The following is a 16,804-nucleotide window of genomic DNA, read 5'->3' as shown; positions in this document are numbered from 1 at the left end:
TATGGATCCTGCTGAGTATCGTCGTAGAAGTAGAAGTATATAGGCCTACCGTATAGGTGGGTGGCTTGGGAAAATGTATTTAGGCCTACATCATGAGTGTAATTGGATATATGCAATTTTCCTCTTTTCTTCTTCTTTCCCTTTTCCTTTTCCTCCTCCTCCCCTCCTCCTCCTCTTTCCTCCTTCTCTTCCCCTCCTTCTCCACCTTCTTCTTCCTCTTCAGACTATATAACTCTTGAATAGTTTTGTTTTTGTCCGTTTACTTCTGGAAGCACTGTATGGATATACACGCTAGATGGCGCTCCTATAATTGACAAGTTGTTGCAACAAACTCTGTAATAATCTTGTACCCTGGCCCGAGAGTTGTCATCGTATTTGTTGCACAATTCAGTATTAAGTCTACATAGCTACTCTGTTTATTCAGGATTCGGAAACGAGGCATGTGAGTATAAGATGACACTTAAATTTCAAGTGCATGTTTGGCCTGATTTTGGAGATGGCAGCGCAGTTGCTCAATCTGATTCTGAAATTGCAAAAACGCAACATTATTTTTAAACGAGTGGGACTAAAGTGAGGTTTTCAAGATTGTCATCCAATACAATGTAGGCTACGAGGCCTGTATAATGCAGTAGAGTCTACTTTAAATAACCTGTTGTTATAGTGAAAATGGATGGGGTTTCATGCATCTGTGTATGTAACTTGGTGAGAAATTCACAAAGTTGTTAATCATGATTGTTTTTTAACACAGATATCCATCGGTAGTGCTCATGGACATGGGCAGGCAACCAAGTCCACGTCCAAGCAAAGATTTTTTTTTTTTTGGGGGGGGGGGGGGGGGGTGTGGCATGTGTCTGCATGTTAACAAAAAAATAAAGCCTTCAATTTTACCTTTGGCTTTGGATTTTTACAAAAACTATGCATCAACCAGGAACCAGCACTATATTGTCTAACATAGGAAGCATCTTATGATCTTTAGGGAATTGGGGGCCATTTCATGAAACCAACTCCATGACAGTCGTATCTTTGTCTAGCAGCTCAAGAACATAGTCTTTGTCGCGAACTCGCGATCCATTTGATTTATCACGAATAACCCAAAACAAGTTTTGGGGCTAAAATTGTTCAAAAAGAAACATATACATATAAACTCTCCTTAAATAAATAACAAATAGTGTCATTATCAAATGCAGATCATCAAACGATTTGATATTTCTGTAAAAATTCTTAAATTGAAGAAAAACCGGTGAGTGTTTTTTTCTAGACAATCCAATCAAAAGGTAGTTGAAGTATACCGTAATGTGATAGTTTATCAATGTACTTGGACAAGGAATTTTAGGCAAAATACCTTTTCTCAGCCAGTTTTATTCTAGAGTCTCATAAATACTTGTTATATAATTGATTCGATATTAAAAATATAATTTGGAAGAAGTAATTAGAGAGGGAATAATAATGCACATAGGCCCCAAAGGTATGATGGTATCCTAAGAGAAGACTATGGATCAACTATGGACAACGGTGTGTAACATTCTTATCTCTTTTATTTATATGATATAGTTTAATGATTTGTGATTTAATGTTTATATTCAGCTTTTTAAAATTTCTGTATAATTTGTATTATCACTTCTTTACATTTGCATTTCGCATCCCAGAGAATTACGTACCGAACTCGTCTATATTTTTCTCAAAATGATAGTGAAACAAATCATACATTTCGCGGCCCATGGAATAGCAACAAAGTAACAAACTGACTTGTGATGGCGCTTTACAGCAATTAAAAAGATATGAAGGGTTCGGAGCAGTGACAACTCATTGTCGCGGAAGGTGTCGCTCATCTTGGCAAAGACAGCTTCGTGAAACACTTAGCTGACAAGTTGCGTGACAATGTCGAGATGTCGTTGATCTTGTAGTTATGACGGTTTCGAGAAACGGCCCCTTGGTCACCTAAAATATTAAAGAAAATAGAAAGTGGTTTCTTCCTACCTTGTCTCCTACTCCTACTCCTAGTCCTAGCAACACCTGTTGAAACCATGTGCTCTGTAAGAACAGCTCATGCTCAGGAGAAGTGATAAAAATAGGTGTGGAAAAAGCAAGTGTAATATGCATGTATATATGCTATACCAGTACATTGGATGGTTGCACATCCCAATACAATAGGGTTTAGAATGTGCTTGCCAGAGAAAGTATGTGTGGCACTCTAATAATGTTACAGGTGTAACTATAGAAATGGGTGACAATTTACCTAAAGGGTAAAGGCCAGACTTCAAGCCACGCAATAGAGTCAAAACAAAAATATTTACAAATGAAAAAGTGCATGTAATTTTGTTTAAATTGCTGGTTCAAATCAACTGTCTGGACACACAATATCTGGGTATACACAATAATCTCTAATGATTTTGATGTAGGCCTACTACTAATTTGCTAGTACTGAAAGTAAATTGCATTTTTTTGTTTTTGAAATATTTTTCACCTTCAGTGATTTCAATTTAGTGTATTTTATTCATGTGTAGGTGTCACTATTTGTAATTCATATGCTGATTTTTAAGTGAATTTTGTGAAGTGACATTTGAAATTGTTGAGGTGTATGTCCAAGTGTTTCAGTACATATAAAATTGCCACTCTCCACCCATACGGAAATTGTCACCTGACAACTGCTAGGGTAAAAGTAACTGCAAGACCAAGGCCTGGAGGAAGAGTAAGAGTAACGTTGATGTAGCTACCCTGGGTAATAAGAGTTCACCCAATTAATATTAATATTATTATTGTTATTGTTGTTGTTCTTTTTCTTTTTTCTTTTTCTTTTTCTTTTTTTTGGTCTTGTTCTCCTCCTCCTTCTCCTCCTCCTCCTCCTCCTCCTCCTCCTCCTCCTCCTCCTCCTTCTCCTCCTCCTCCTCCTCCTCCTCTTCCTCCTCTTCCTCCTCCTCTTCCTCCTCTTCCTTCTCCTCTTCCTCATCCTCCTCAATAATATTATTATTTACATGTTCAGTTTTGGCTGTTAGGGCCTTTGGCTAGCATGAGGTGACACCAAGTTCAACATCATCGACCAGGAGGGAGCATGGAGGAAGACCGGGAGAGCCAAGCGAATGAGCTGCTAGCTCTGAGCAGCATCTTTGAAGATGAGGAGACCTTTATGGCTCACGAGGACAAATCTGGTGGCAGCTTCTACACTGATGTGGAGCTCCCTTCCGATTGCACCATCAAACTCATTGGACAAATGGTACAGCAAGCAAGAGCATTAGGTGTGTGAAATTAGTGATGTATGTTTTTTATAACTCAAATGTATATGAAGATAAATTAAGATTAGGGCATTCCTTCATCAAAGTGTATTGTTTAATAGCTTTTTGGTCTTTGTACTTGTTTCTACTTCATTCCTTGCTTTGCTAAATATGATATGAATTTGAATTTGGATATGAAGATTTGAGTCACTTACTGTTAGAAAACAGGAAATGACCATCATGAAATCCTTTCAAATCAAAACTAATAGGACATCTTTTCATTTAATCACCTGTAGTAGTTTTAAATCACATCATGAACACTTGCTGTGCAGCAGAATATTTGTCTAGATTTTGCACCTTATGTATTTATATTAATTATTTATTAATTTTGTTGCACACAAGGAATTTTGCTCCGAGGTGAAGACGATGAAGAGAACAAGGCAAGGTTCATGCTGGTCAATCATCTTCCACCGATCGAGCTCACCTTCAATTACCCCAGAGACTATCCATCGAAGAGTGCTCCTAGCTTTACTCTCTCCTGCAAGTGGCTGTCTGTGAAACAGGTTAGAACAATAAAACTACAGTATTAAGCTCAACATTGTAGCAGTGGAAGAATAGATAAGGGGTGGGGTGTTTAGGGAGACTTAGAGATTTCCCCCCCCCCCCCATAAATCTTAAGAGCCTCCATAAATATATATATTTTTTAAGCCTCCTCCCCCCCCCCCCTCTATTGGCTTGGACAGCATTTTCCTCTCCACCAATTTGAATACATATCAAATGAAGGATAGGGAGGTTGAGTGATATTTATTGCAATCCTTTTTTATCTTATGATGTTTTGTAGTTGATTGGTTTAAATACTTGCCTACTTGGGTTCGAGACTTGATGTGGCACCAATGTTTTGAAGACATTAATTTACATTTACCACTCTCCACCCAGATGTTAAATGGGTAGCTGGGAGGAAAGAATTCCTTGAATATTGTGAGCACTATCATCAGTAGTCTAGCTAGATTTGGGGAAATATTGGAGCAGTTTTAGCACCTCATGACTCACATGATGTATCCAATATGTAAGTATTATTTTAATGGTGTTTTGCGTTACTTTGGTCTACAGCTTAACAAATTATGTGAGAAGCTGGATGAGATGTGGACTGAAAACCAAGGTGAGGTCATCTACTGCTGGGCCGACTTCCTCAAGAGCGAGACTCTCAGTTTCCTCAAACTCAGCTCTCCAATCACCCTGGACACGTCCGATCTTCCTCGTACAATGAGACAGAGGTCCCACCTGCCGGGACCAGGAGGGGATGATGGCAGGACCCATCAGGGAGCCGTGGGAGGCAACGCAGGATCGGACGCGGGGATTCCCCAAGCCAGAGCGGTGCAGGACATCGCTGCTTTACCCAATCTCATACCGACCATTGTGAAGTACGACAGGGATCGGAGAGAATACATCTTCAACAAGACGCCCAATGAATGCGGGGTGTGCCTTGAAGGGAAGTTTGGTAGTGACTGCATCATGTTTGATGCCTGTGGACATGTGTACTGTAAAGATTGTATGAAGGAGCATTTCAGCGTGAAGATCAGGGATGGCGATGTGAAAGGATTGTTGTGTCCAGACATAGATTGCGAAAGCGTTGCTCTACCCTCACAGGTTAGTCTCAAAAAATATTTGTTAAATACGTAATGTGATGTCATGATTAGGCATGGAATGTCATTTGTACCTGGACGTCTCCCCTGGAATACTACCCTCAAAGCAATTAATTACCCATCTAAAGTAATTGAGAGACAATGTGGAACATTTTTGCAACAATGCTCCGATTTTTTTCTCGCCTGCGTAGCAAAAAGCGAGACATAGGCGCCACTTTTCCGGTGGCAATGGCAGCGGCAGCGGCATCAGCATCATAAACTTAACCAAGGTTACGTTTTTGAAATTTTATTATGATTTTGAAAGTATAAGTTCTTATTCAATGAAACTTGAAGTAAAGGGTTATCAAGTATTTCCAATCATGTGAGGTCACAAAGTCATGGTCAAAGGTCATTTCCGGTCTGCAAACTTAGACTTTGTTGTGGCATCAAATAAATAAATAATGTCCAAACCTCAATTTGTCATATCAAATTGCGTAATGCATGATTTTAACAATTACAGAACGCTTTGTTCGCCTTTTGTATTGAAGGGACACTTACTAGCCTACTTATGGCATATACACGTAGATTGATTTATTTTCTCTTAAAAATTTTAAAAAAATAAGATGAGTAAAATAAGTACGACTTGATCAATATGTTTTTGTACAAAGCTTGAGTACATGGGGAAATATAGCCAAAGTTCTGGTCCAAGATTCTACATATTGGAGCAATGCTTCAATGTTTTTAAAGTCCAATTTTGAAAACATGTGTTCTATCACTTTGTCTTTGAACAGGAATTAAGTCATTATGTATCATTGGTTTACTGCAGAGTAGCCTTGGCTCCCAATCAAATCATTTTTAATTCATGGACAAAGTTTCATCTTCTCATCCATTTTCACGAAAGTACCTCTGTTATCAATCTCCAGGTGAAGGCGCTAGTCGAGCCCGAATTGTTCGAGAAATACGACGCAGCCTTGCTCGACCTCTCATTGAGCGAGATGGGAGACATTGTATACTGCCCTCGTAAGAGCTGCGAGACTCCCGTGGTTAAAGAGGGTAATATGGGACAATGTACTGTGTGTGGACTGGCGTTTTGTATCCTCTGCAAGACTACGTACCACGGGTTAGAACCATGCAAGGTTTCTGAAGGTGAGTGATGAATCAGGCTCTGTCAACTATGTTACATTTATTAGGGGCAGGGATTGCTTGAGGGATATATTAATCAGCTCTGCTTCAAATTGGATACACTTTGTTCTTTTATTGCTACATTTTCTGATAAAAAAGTAATCATGTAACATCATCATCATCATCGTCATAATCAATTGTAGAGATGTCATAGTCGAGTGGATACGTCGCCGGACTGTCGATCACAAGGACCGCGGTTCGAGTCCCGCCGCGGCACTAATGTCCTTTTGCAAGACGTTGATCTACAATTGCCACACTCAATCCAGGTGATATAAATGGGTACCTGGGAAGAATTAATTCCATGAAATGCTGGAGCGCTGCAATAAATGCGCCCAGGAATAGATAGTCGGCGCTATAGAAATGCCTATTATCATCATCATTATCATCATCATTATCATTTTTTTTTTGGGGGGGGGGGTTACCAGGTATTGTGAAACCTTAATATAAAGTCTTTTAATGTATCAATTTCACATCATTCACCCTGATAAAACTTAGGCTTACTTGTTAAAACATTTTTAATCCCATTTTTTTCTCCCTCATAATCAGAGGAATACAAAAGGCTCGCAGATAATTACGAGAATGCCACCGAGGATGAGAAGTCCATCATGGAACAGAGGTACGGCAAGCACAACCTTCGTCAAGTCATTGAGAACTGTAACAGTGAAGAGTGGATCAGAAAACACAGCAAGAATTGTCCTAACTGTGATAGAGCCATCCAGGTATGTGCAGATCTAAATCTGTTTCTTAAGTAATGCGCCTGTGAAAAAATCTTAATTTAAATCCTGTTAAAGGTCCCATTTGACCCATTTGCAGGCCAAAAAAAATTAAATGGTTAAATAAAGGCATTTGAAAGATAATACTAATTCAGAACTTTCCTAAAAACATAAGGACTTGAAAATGTCTTTTTTTGACATACGTGACATATTTATAATTCCTGCAAAGTTCTACAGAATTTGATGTTGGCTGCAAAAGGATACAGTACCAGTCCTTTAAGAAGATACCAACTAACAATAATTTTTCAATAGAATGTGAATTGTGTATGTAGTTATATACAGCAAAAGATTCATTAACTACTCACAAAACTGGCAAAATTGTGTAGTCTTACAGTACCCTTCCCATTTGCATGGTTACATTGACTATTCTGGTTTGCATTTGACAGAAATTTGACGGCTGCAACAAGATGACTTGCATGAAATGTCGCTGTTTTTTCTGCTGGCTCTGCTTCTTGGTCCTACCGCGATCCGACCCGTACAGCCATTACAGAGGAGGAGGCAGATGTGCCAATCGCCTCTTTGCTGGTATGGAAGGGGGAGACATGGGCGATGAGGAGGACGATGAGGAAGATGATGATGTAATGGATATCGTCAACATTGAAAACTGGTGGCAGTTTGTTGCATGACAAGTGGAGTGGATAATTGAACCTAATGAACATGAAGATAGATGAGTTGAACATTGTTACGTGTTGAAGGTGAGAGGTATTTCAAAGTCCATCTGTACTAGTTTGGCAAGGAGTGATTAGACCACCCAGCAAGGTCACTGACAAGTGGCTATCTCATCAACTCAGCTCTCAATTAACATAAGAAAAGAGGATCATGGGGGACCAACAGGCACCGCTTAGGCATTGTTTTCTATATAGAGGGAGCAAGTAGCTACAAGTAGTACAGTGGGGCTTTCATGATGAATGCAACAGATTTATATCTTGTCATGGAAGTATTTACATTCAGATGAGATGAATATATTATGAAGTATTGAAACGAGGCCCAGGCAGGTTTTATGACGAATGGAGAGAGTTTGTGTCTCACATGGAAGTATCCAACACATATTGATGAGTTAAACATTGAGAAGAGGGATGATTTAGGAGATTGAATGACAAATAATTCAGGTTCATGTTTCTTCAAAGAAATGTCTTGCATCTACGTGTAGGTATAAGGTGATTGTTTTGAACATTCAAAGTGGATCACATTTTTAAAATGAATAGTGCCATTTTTGTTTGTTTTGAATAGAAGTACTTAAAAGAATGTTCATCTCAAGCAAAATTTCCATACATTTATAGAGTATTAAGAGTCGGCATGGTTCACAATTCTTTTAATAATGATAATGGTAATATATGAGATTTTCAAGGTACCAATCCACTTGAAATCAAAGATCAAAGTGCAAGAAAAATAGTTGTTTAAAGTTCTACCAGTAGTCATAAATAAAATTATGAGCCAATTTAGTTACCAAACACAAATGAAGTTGGACTCGAGAATTGCTTCTCTCAATATGATGATATTATATAATATGTATCATATTTAATTCAGTTCTTTGCATCGCGCTTGTCACAATCTCTATATGCTTCCAATGAGCTTTGGATATTCAGCTGTGATAATGAAATATCAGCTTTGCTTTATCAAGAAGTATTGTGAATACCCTTTTTAGGTTCATATCTCCAACTCCCTAAAATAGCCTGAAAAAGTTCATTATTGATTTCTTTTTGAAAATAAGAAAAAATACAACTTTTGCGCAACTGAATAACTCTCTGATGGGTTGTTACATATCGTTTAATGGTATGTTACACTGTTTTTAATCATTGTTTTTTGTACTTCCAAGCCCCTATATGATCGGTATTGAAGCTGGTTCAAATAGCACAAAGACATCATAAAATAGTATACACCATAACGTTGATCACGGCACAAAACTTGTACTATTGCTTGTACTATTTTATCAACCGAAATCTAGGTTGATTGGCTAACTCACATCACATGACCTACATTATTTTTACCATTCACTGAGAGCTTCACCTGTGCAAATTTTGTCTATCCAAAATGAATAATGCATTTTAATCAAAAAAATATTCCATATGCAATCATGTTTCATTTATGTGTGTGTGTTCAACATTTGATTTCCAATGGGTATTCCTCTACAAAGCATACAAGAAGACTTCATGTTGTTAAGCCACATGCTTATATAAAGCTCCCATGCATCAATTGTTTTTAAGCAAGCCTCATAGAGAGATGTAAACTTGTCACTAAATCGTATGATACACATTACTTTTCATTATGTGCCTGTACAAGTTTGTAAAGGTACAAAACAAAGAAATGTAGCTGGGACATGCTGGAAGTGTGTGAGATAATCGGAATAAGGAGAAAATTCCTTGCTTTCATTCAGGGTCCCTAGCCGTCTTGGACAACTGCATACATTTCCATGTGAATGATAGACCACGTTACCATGCCATCGATTGCGAATTTATCATTATTCAGCTTGGTGCATTTATATTCGTATTCTATGCTTCGATTCCTGTACCATGTAAAGCCATTGTACAAGATTATAACCATGAGGGCATGTTCTTATATCAGAGATATTGAAACTTTCTTAGCAATCAGGTAAAATAAACAAACCAACAATGGACACTTCTGACAAAGTTAGGTCTTTCAAATATTTCCACGAAGAAATATTTATAGCAGTAACATAGATGTACTTATCTAAATTTAAGGCAGCTTAAGAAGAGTGCTTTGTAATTACATTGGGAAGATAGATTTTTAATTGAGGATTTTATAGTCAATTTTGTTATTCAGATACATGTTTTATATACCCTATATTATTTATACATTGTTTTATGACATATGACATAATATCAGGCAAGACATAATAACAGTTACAATGTAGACCAAATATAGAATGGACTATAATTTGGCTGTATACTGTGATACTTCAGGTATCGTTACAATCTTTATATTTGTAACAATAATGTTGAGAAACTTTGAAAAAAGTTTGATTTATAAAATTGATTATCTTTTAAAAACACTGTCATACAATATGTTGACATTTTATTTTATTATTATTTTGTAAACTTAGAATAGAAATCCTTCTTTGACGCCTGTCCAATTCATGAGAATATGAAGGAAGTGATAAATGTATTTCATCGTTCTGAAGTACAGATGAAACTGAATTCATCGGTTTGATGAATAATCACGTGCAACAAGCAAGACTAGATGATCAACTTTGTAGAGGTGTATGTGCCTTTGTGTTAACAAGCATGTCTTGTTGGAACCATTTTGATGATTTTGATGAGATAACATGTGAGAGCCAGAAGGTCATTAATTCTATGTAAACGTTTACATTCAATTTCCATTTGACTCTGAGCAATTAGAATGGAGTATGTTATTTAATTTTCTTTTAACAACTTGTTTTGCTTGGTCTTGTGGATATTTGCCTGTAAATACCAAAATATTCATATAAATACCCAAATTTCTTTACTTTTAGTCCACAAAATTTGCATTTGATGTGCCATTCAAGTGCCCATTTTGTATATATGTCATCACTTTTATTACAGTTGATTGTATTTGATGGTAATAACAAGTTGTTATTGAGGTTAATGTTATTTTGTAACACCTAATGATATTCGTGTTTGTATTATTTTGAGATCAACTCGTTTTATGTTTATTAATACATGTACTTGTAAATATAGGCTGAAAATTATTATGAAGGAAACAATAATATATCCATAAATTGATTTGTTTTTGTGATTTGGTTTTTGTGTTCTGTTGTCTTCCCACAGAAATACTTTTCAAACATTTTCTCATCTCTCTTTAATGCTCATATCTATCACACAAGACCGCATCACCTTTATATATAACATACTCATCCGTATAAATCACAGATCTCAGCGTACTCTGTAATAATTATAGAACAAAAATGTACGTGTACACGTTATTGTATTTATTTGGACACATCTCGGTATCTACAATGAAATAAACAAAATACAATAGTGCTACACAGAAATACGCAAGAACAGAAATTATTTGGCGATATTTCAATATTAGAAAACAAAAAGAAACAAATGCTTGACACAATAATCACGACTTTTGATGACGTGAAACTATCATGCACCAACTTGCATTTTAAAACACTGATTGTTTTTCACTTCATTTTATAAACAAGAAAGTAATGCTAATAAGCTATACATACAACACAAAGGCAAAAATACATAATAAATTAAGGTACTTTTCAACAAAAGGCTTAAATGTCTGAAGTATTCTTTAATAGTCTTATGCATATTAATTTCTTAATTGCAGAAATATAACTTAAAATGATAATGTACAATAAACAATGCATGCATTATTATGAAGTGGCAAAAATTGAATAAAATTTACACCTTTTAAATGCATCATATTCCTCCATCTACTCAAAGAAATTCAAGCATATATTTTATTGTTGCTGTGAGATATAAAAGTTAACTCGAGAGGAATAAGAAAGAAAAGCTCATCATTCCTAGCCTAATTTAATTTTAAAAAATTAATCCTCTATATCGGATCTCTCAAAAGGTATATGTGGGTAAAATAGTAATATCCCTGAAAAATGAAAATCGAGGGAAGATATTATGCTAAGGAGTACTGTCGAGATGATTGAAACATTTATTACAACATTATTTCTCGGGATGAATACATCTTTTAGAGAACAAGCATAAATAGATTGGAATACACGAGACAGAAAAGCCTATTTGTAAGTACTATTGCAAACAATCAATACACCACCATTACCATCATCATCCTACCTACATCCTACAGTCAAATACACATAGGTATTAAACACTTTGGTGAAAACTTTCAGAGCAGCAGAAAGTCTGTTCTGCCGATGCACATTTTATAATGACATACCTACAATGAAAAAAGTTATGAAGAAAAAAAAGTAGAAATGAAGAGCCAATGATTTGGAAGCAAGTTTTCATAAAAAATAAAACAGAAATGCAATACATGATAAAAACAAATGCTACTAAAATCAGAATAAAATGTAGTGGAAAATATAAAGAACTACATGTAGTGCCTTAAGTTTGGTAAGGCTTATACAGATTATTAAAAGGTGATATCATCCAACAAGAAAATCTACCTAAATGTTTATCTTCAAGTTGATAAAAGGGAAAACATACTTTGTGCAAGGTTATCAAAAATTAGACTGCTTAAAATGCCATAAAACTGCTCTTTTACAGGAACTGACTTCTGAGAGTTGAACAGAACAATTACACACATGTAACAAGTTAACATTTGTGCACTGAAATGGCTAAGCTACGTGTACAGTACTTATCTTTTTGGAGGGTAAAGATAAGGAGTCAAAAGAAGAAGTGCAAGCTGATGACTAGAATGGTTGCTTCAAAGACAAACCATGTTAAAAAGAAAACAAAGAAACACACAGACACTGTCCAGATCCAGCCAGCTATGGAAGAAAATGCTTCATGTAGAAAATTAATTATTTATTTGCCCATCAATCCCCCCCCCCCAAAAAAAATGCCCATCAACTTGGCAAACATACAACTTTTAAGAGTTTTCAAATCGTAACAGTTTGGTCGTCGAAGACCACATCGTCTGGTTTGAAGCCAGAAGGGCATTGATAACATATCAAAGGATACAAATACATGCCCTTTCGACTATTTTTTAAAGATTAAATGCCGAAATGGCAACTGTACGTGGCTGTAGGCCATTTGATCTTTTATTAGGTAGTCTGTTTGCATCCGCCATGTTTTATTGCTATGGCAACAAGCTGATTCAGTTGATTCAGAAGAGAAACGCTACGCTTTTATATTGGCTTTGCACGCAGAAGGGCAGTACTGCTGGTATATGTCCATCTATACCCACTTTTCATCGGAGGTATTAATTCCATGAGAGTTTGGACAGTGACGTCTGAAGCAAGTGTAATGAATGATCCAGGGAAGAAAACTAAAGACTGGAAGATTTGGTCAATCATATTGGGAAGCTGTAAAACTGAGTATTGTAATACTGGATAAATAAAGTGTACCTACAAAACTCTATAAAGATATATAAATTGTTTCTTTCTCATTGAACGATACACATGTACATCAGGTGATAAAATTCAAATCATGGCACAATATTTCCCTACTCAAACCTCTAATTGAATACTTTGTTTATAAATGAAACTATACATGTTGTTATCCCAAGAATTCCTGAATACAATAAGTGAAAGAAAATTGTTATAATCATTTTGACTTGTCGTTACCGCTGAATACAATGATTCCCTGATTATACTTGTGTGATAAACATCGGCAGCAGTTATTTACAATATTATGGGTAATTTCTCAGAATAAATATGTAAATTTTGATTGAATATGTCATCAAAGTGTGTCCCAATTCATCACTTTCATGTAAGCAGTGTAATTAAACTTCTAGCATAACCATTTTATCAGTCAATACCACAATACTAACAAAAATATACTCTATGGGCTAAAACCCTCTTAACTAAACTCTTTTCTGAGATGCAATTTGACATTGGAAGGTGTATGAAATGCTGTTGGATTCAAAACAATTCAATCACTGCGAGGAAGAATGCTGCTTGGCTTGGAAAACAAATAGTCTAAAACAGAAATTGCAAGCTCAAGGGCTCAGATGGGGTTTATATTGCATCAAAATCATCTTTTCAGTCAAAATACAGCCATTTAATGTTACCATCTATCATAATAATAGTAGTAGTAATAATCTTTGTACATGCATACCTTGCCCTCCAAGTAACATGGACCGATTAAAGTGCAATACATTACCCAGGTCAGCAGACTGAATATCTTTCCACGAATTCAAAACTATTATTCTTAAATAAATGAAGTTATATAAAGAACATGATTTGTTGAAAAAGAACTTCCGATTCTGATAGTCATTACAAAAAAGTGAGAAAGAAATATCAAGTTTGACAAGAAAATAGATAATAGCCACGGTACTAATCATATCCCTGAACAAAATATAGAATGTTCTGAAGGTGGTGAAAACCGGCTTACAAACACATGAAATATGCTACTTTAACAGAATAAAGACTTAACATATACATATTAATATAACTCCTACACATTTATCTCTAACAATACCATGTAGCCCTATTCCATATGCTTACATTACAATATAGCCACCATTATTTCAACCAATTATAAAAACAGTCATTATCATGCATGCACCCACGATTGTCATTATTTGCATAAGATGAAAATGTAACAAAATTCAAAACCATTATCTCCTCAGAAAACAGAGAAGGAAATCATCAAAATAAATCAGAAAAGACAAGAATAATCATCAAACACAAGAAGTGAAATCAATCAGTGTAAAGTATATGCTCCTCGAAACAAGAGAGGCGAATACACAAAATTAAAGAGACAAAAATGCTTTTAAGCTGTAGTTGAACCTGGTATCATACACCCCTTAGCAGATATATACATACAACATTCAGGATTTAATCCCGAACAAAGAGTACTAGAATTTCTTACCAAAATCACATCAATAATAATCGTAAACATCCTTCAAGAAGTATGAGTTTTCAGATCACAAAGTTGTACTGAGAGCTTAAATATACAAAAAAAAGATACAGAGAAAATGTTGTACTATATTCTTCCAGGCATATACACAAGCAAGGTACTGAAAGTTATTTTTGTATATATGACAAACATGCAGATATGCATGATTTTAAATCTTCTCTTCATAATCAAAGACAGCATAGAAAGAAACAAATATACATTTTCTTCTCTTTTAAAAAAACATAAAAACAAATTTCTTAAAAACTTTAAAAGAGGAAAGTATTGATGGAGTAATTCTGACAAAAGTTCTGTGCAATTCTGTCTTGACACTTTACTTACCAGAAACATTCACACATGACTCTATGACAGTGTTGATCATCAGTAGTAAATTGATGAATGAAATTATTAATGGTTATTATTTCATAGTCCGATAGAGCAAAGGCATTTTCAGCTTACCTTTATAATATATTACAATATACAACATCATAACATTCTGAACATGGAACCTAACGTGCGAACAGTTTTCATATCTTTTTCATATAAATATATATGTCAATACCTTGTTATGTGATACAAGATTAAGTATGTAAAAATCAATGAATACTTTGAGCCGTCTGTACATGTTTGTCTTATTTAATAATTTTCCAAATATACATACAAAGCTTACTTTATTACAAGCTTTCATATATCTCTCAGCAAATATGAAATTCTAGAAATTTGAGATTACATTTGTTAAAGATCAGCAGTATTCCAGTGACTGGCTTCCCAAAATATTCCATGAAACATTGAAAAGGAAGTACCCTCATGACAGAGAATTATAACTTTTTGAAATTGAAGCTTGATAGAATTCCTAATGACATTAGAAGCAAAAGGGCTTAATTGTTCATTGACACAGCTGACAGGGAAATGATTCAAACTCAATGACGTACTGCAAGATTTTACAATGATGTACAGGTATGTATATCAAATACTAACGCCATTTCTTGCTGCCATGATTGAGTGTATAACATTATCTCTGTAGCTCTTTGTATCCCACAATCGATACCCAGCTGATCACATGGTCTTGAGCAGCATAGTCTAATGTACTCCTCAAATGTTCTTTATCAAGTCTTTAATTCGTCGTCAATCATCTTCATGCTAGACATCTGTACTCGTTTGTAGATTTGTTAAATGGTCCTCAAGGTCAAACTCAAATTCACTCAAATTGATTTCACTGTCCGGCTCCAGCGCCGACACGTCGGAGCACGAAGCGTTTGTCGACGTGTACATCGACATGGACAGTGCATCTTGGGAAATGTCACTGATAGGTCGTCGGTAGTCTGGCCCCCTCGCCAGGTGGTTCCTCTGCGGGACTAAAAACGGTGTAGACTGATCCGGGGAGCCTCCGATACCGTCATAGTCCGGCGGCACCGTTGACGTGCTTCCCCCGTGAGATGGCAAGTAATGACCCGGTCGCATGTTGATGGCGTTCAACGGCAACCCGCCATAATCATCATCCATAGGTGGGTAGTTCTCCAGCTCACGTCGGAAGTGCAGAGCCGCTCTGGCGATGGGCATGTCGTCGTTCTCGGGTGGGTAGTCTGTGTCATCCCCACCCACGTACTCGTCTTCATCCGTCTCGTAGTCGTCCTCCTCTTCGTTGATGTGGGATGTGGTGGTGGAGACGTTGGTGGGGCTGTCTCGAGGGGCTCTAGGGGGTATCTCTGGGATGTTGTTGAGGGATTCAGGATGTTGAACCCAGTCACTGTAATCCCACTGGAATCCTGATGGAAGTAATCAAACAATAACAACCATTAGTTCCACTGTGCCATGCTTTGGGTAATATGAATATAAATGTGAAAGCAAATATAACTATAAAAACAAATACCAGTACAAGCAACAGAACAGAATGCCACTATCTGTGCATCAAATATAATACAAACACACCCATGACAATAAGTCAAAACAATTTATAGAAATACTAAAATATGACATACCATATATATTTTCTTCTTTAAAAAAAAAAAATTGGGTTAAAATTTCAGATTTTAGGGGTCCGGGTGCCTGTTCGTATCGAGCCCTGCAGAGAGTAAAATCTAACATCCCAAATGTTTGTGAAACAGAAGTATTTTTGATGGTGATCTTTTTTTGGTGGGGTCATTTTCTATCCATCAAATATGATTGAAAGACTTCAAACAACCATAAAACATTCTAAATATTACAAAACAAGACAGTGATCACTAGTCAATCTGATAATAAATTCACAACTAAAACAGGTATACGGATACTCTCAATCACAAATATAGCTGAATACTTGAAAATACCAGACTCCATAAAACTACAGAAATCTATTACACCTCTGGCTCACTGCATGATAGAGCAGCATTAGTAAATGCATTAATCAAATGTTGCTAGACATAAAACAGCCCCCAAATACACACAACAGTTACGATTTACCCCAACGTATTTAAGATCTAGGTTCCACAATCAAATTTAACTGTTTTTAAAATGTGATGATTGTTTGGAGGCCCAAGAATTATAAGGAGCTT

General features: G+C 36.1%; 2 protein-coding genes across 3 annotated transcripts in view; one reads left to right on the top strand and one right to left on the bottom strand.

Annotated features, from left to right (window-relative positions):
* The first annotated feature begins 308 nt into the window (after window positions 1-308).
* Window positions 309-7,602, top strand: LOC580319 (E3 ubiquitin-protein ligase RNF14). The gene is made up of 7 exons (XM_780386.4): window positions 309-442; window positions 2,981-3,233; window positions 3,612-3,772; window positions 4,320-4,856; window positions 5,755-5,977; window positions 6,560-6,732; window positions 7,173-7,602. Exons 2-7 carry the CDS (start codon window positions 3,050-3,052, stop codon window positions 7,410-7,412), a joined length of 1,518 nt encoding a protein of 505 aa, XP_785479.2. The 5' UTR covers window positions 309-442; window positions 2,981-3,049; the 3' UTR covers window positions 7,413-7,602.
* A 3,088-nt stretch (window positions 7,603-10,690) lies between these two features.
* The window catches only part of LOC580257 (protocadherin Fat 1), an 82,195-nt gene continuing 76,081 nt past the window's right edge, over window positions 10,691-16,804 (bottom strand). Inside the window, exon 27 of one of the 2 annotated variants that reach the window (XM_030980581.1) lies at window positions 10,691-16,039. In XM_030980581.1, coding sequence (XP_030836441.1) covers window positions 15,414-16,039 — 626 coding nt within the window. In that variant the 3' untranslated portion in view covers window positions 10,691-15,413. The remainder of the gene's footprint in view (window positions 16,040-16,804) is intronic. The other variant, XM_030980582.1, reaches the window with a different exon arrangement.

Source organism: Strongylocentrotus purpuratus, unplaced genomic scaffold, assembly GCF_000002235.5.
Source record: "Strongylocentrotus purpuratus isolate Spur 01 unplaced genomic scaffold, Spur_5.0 spur5_scaffold_11, whole genome shotgun sequence".
NCBI lineage: Eukaryota > Metazoa > Echinodermata > Echinoidea > Camarodonta > Strongylocentrotidae > Strongylocentrotus > Strongylocentrotus purpuratus.
The sequence above is the reverse complement of the archived record's forward strand: the minus strand, read 5'-3'. Positions and strand labels throughout refer to the sequence as shown.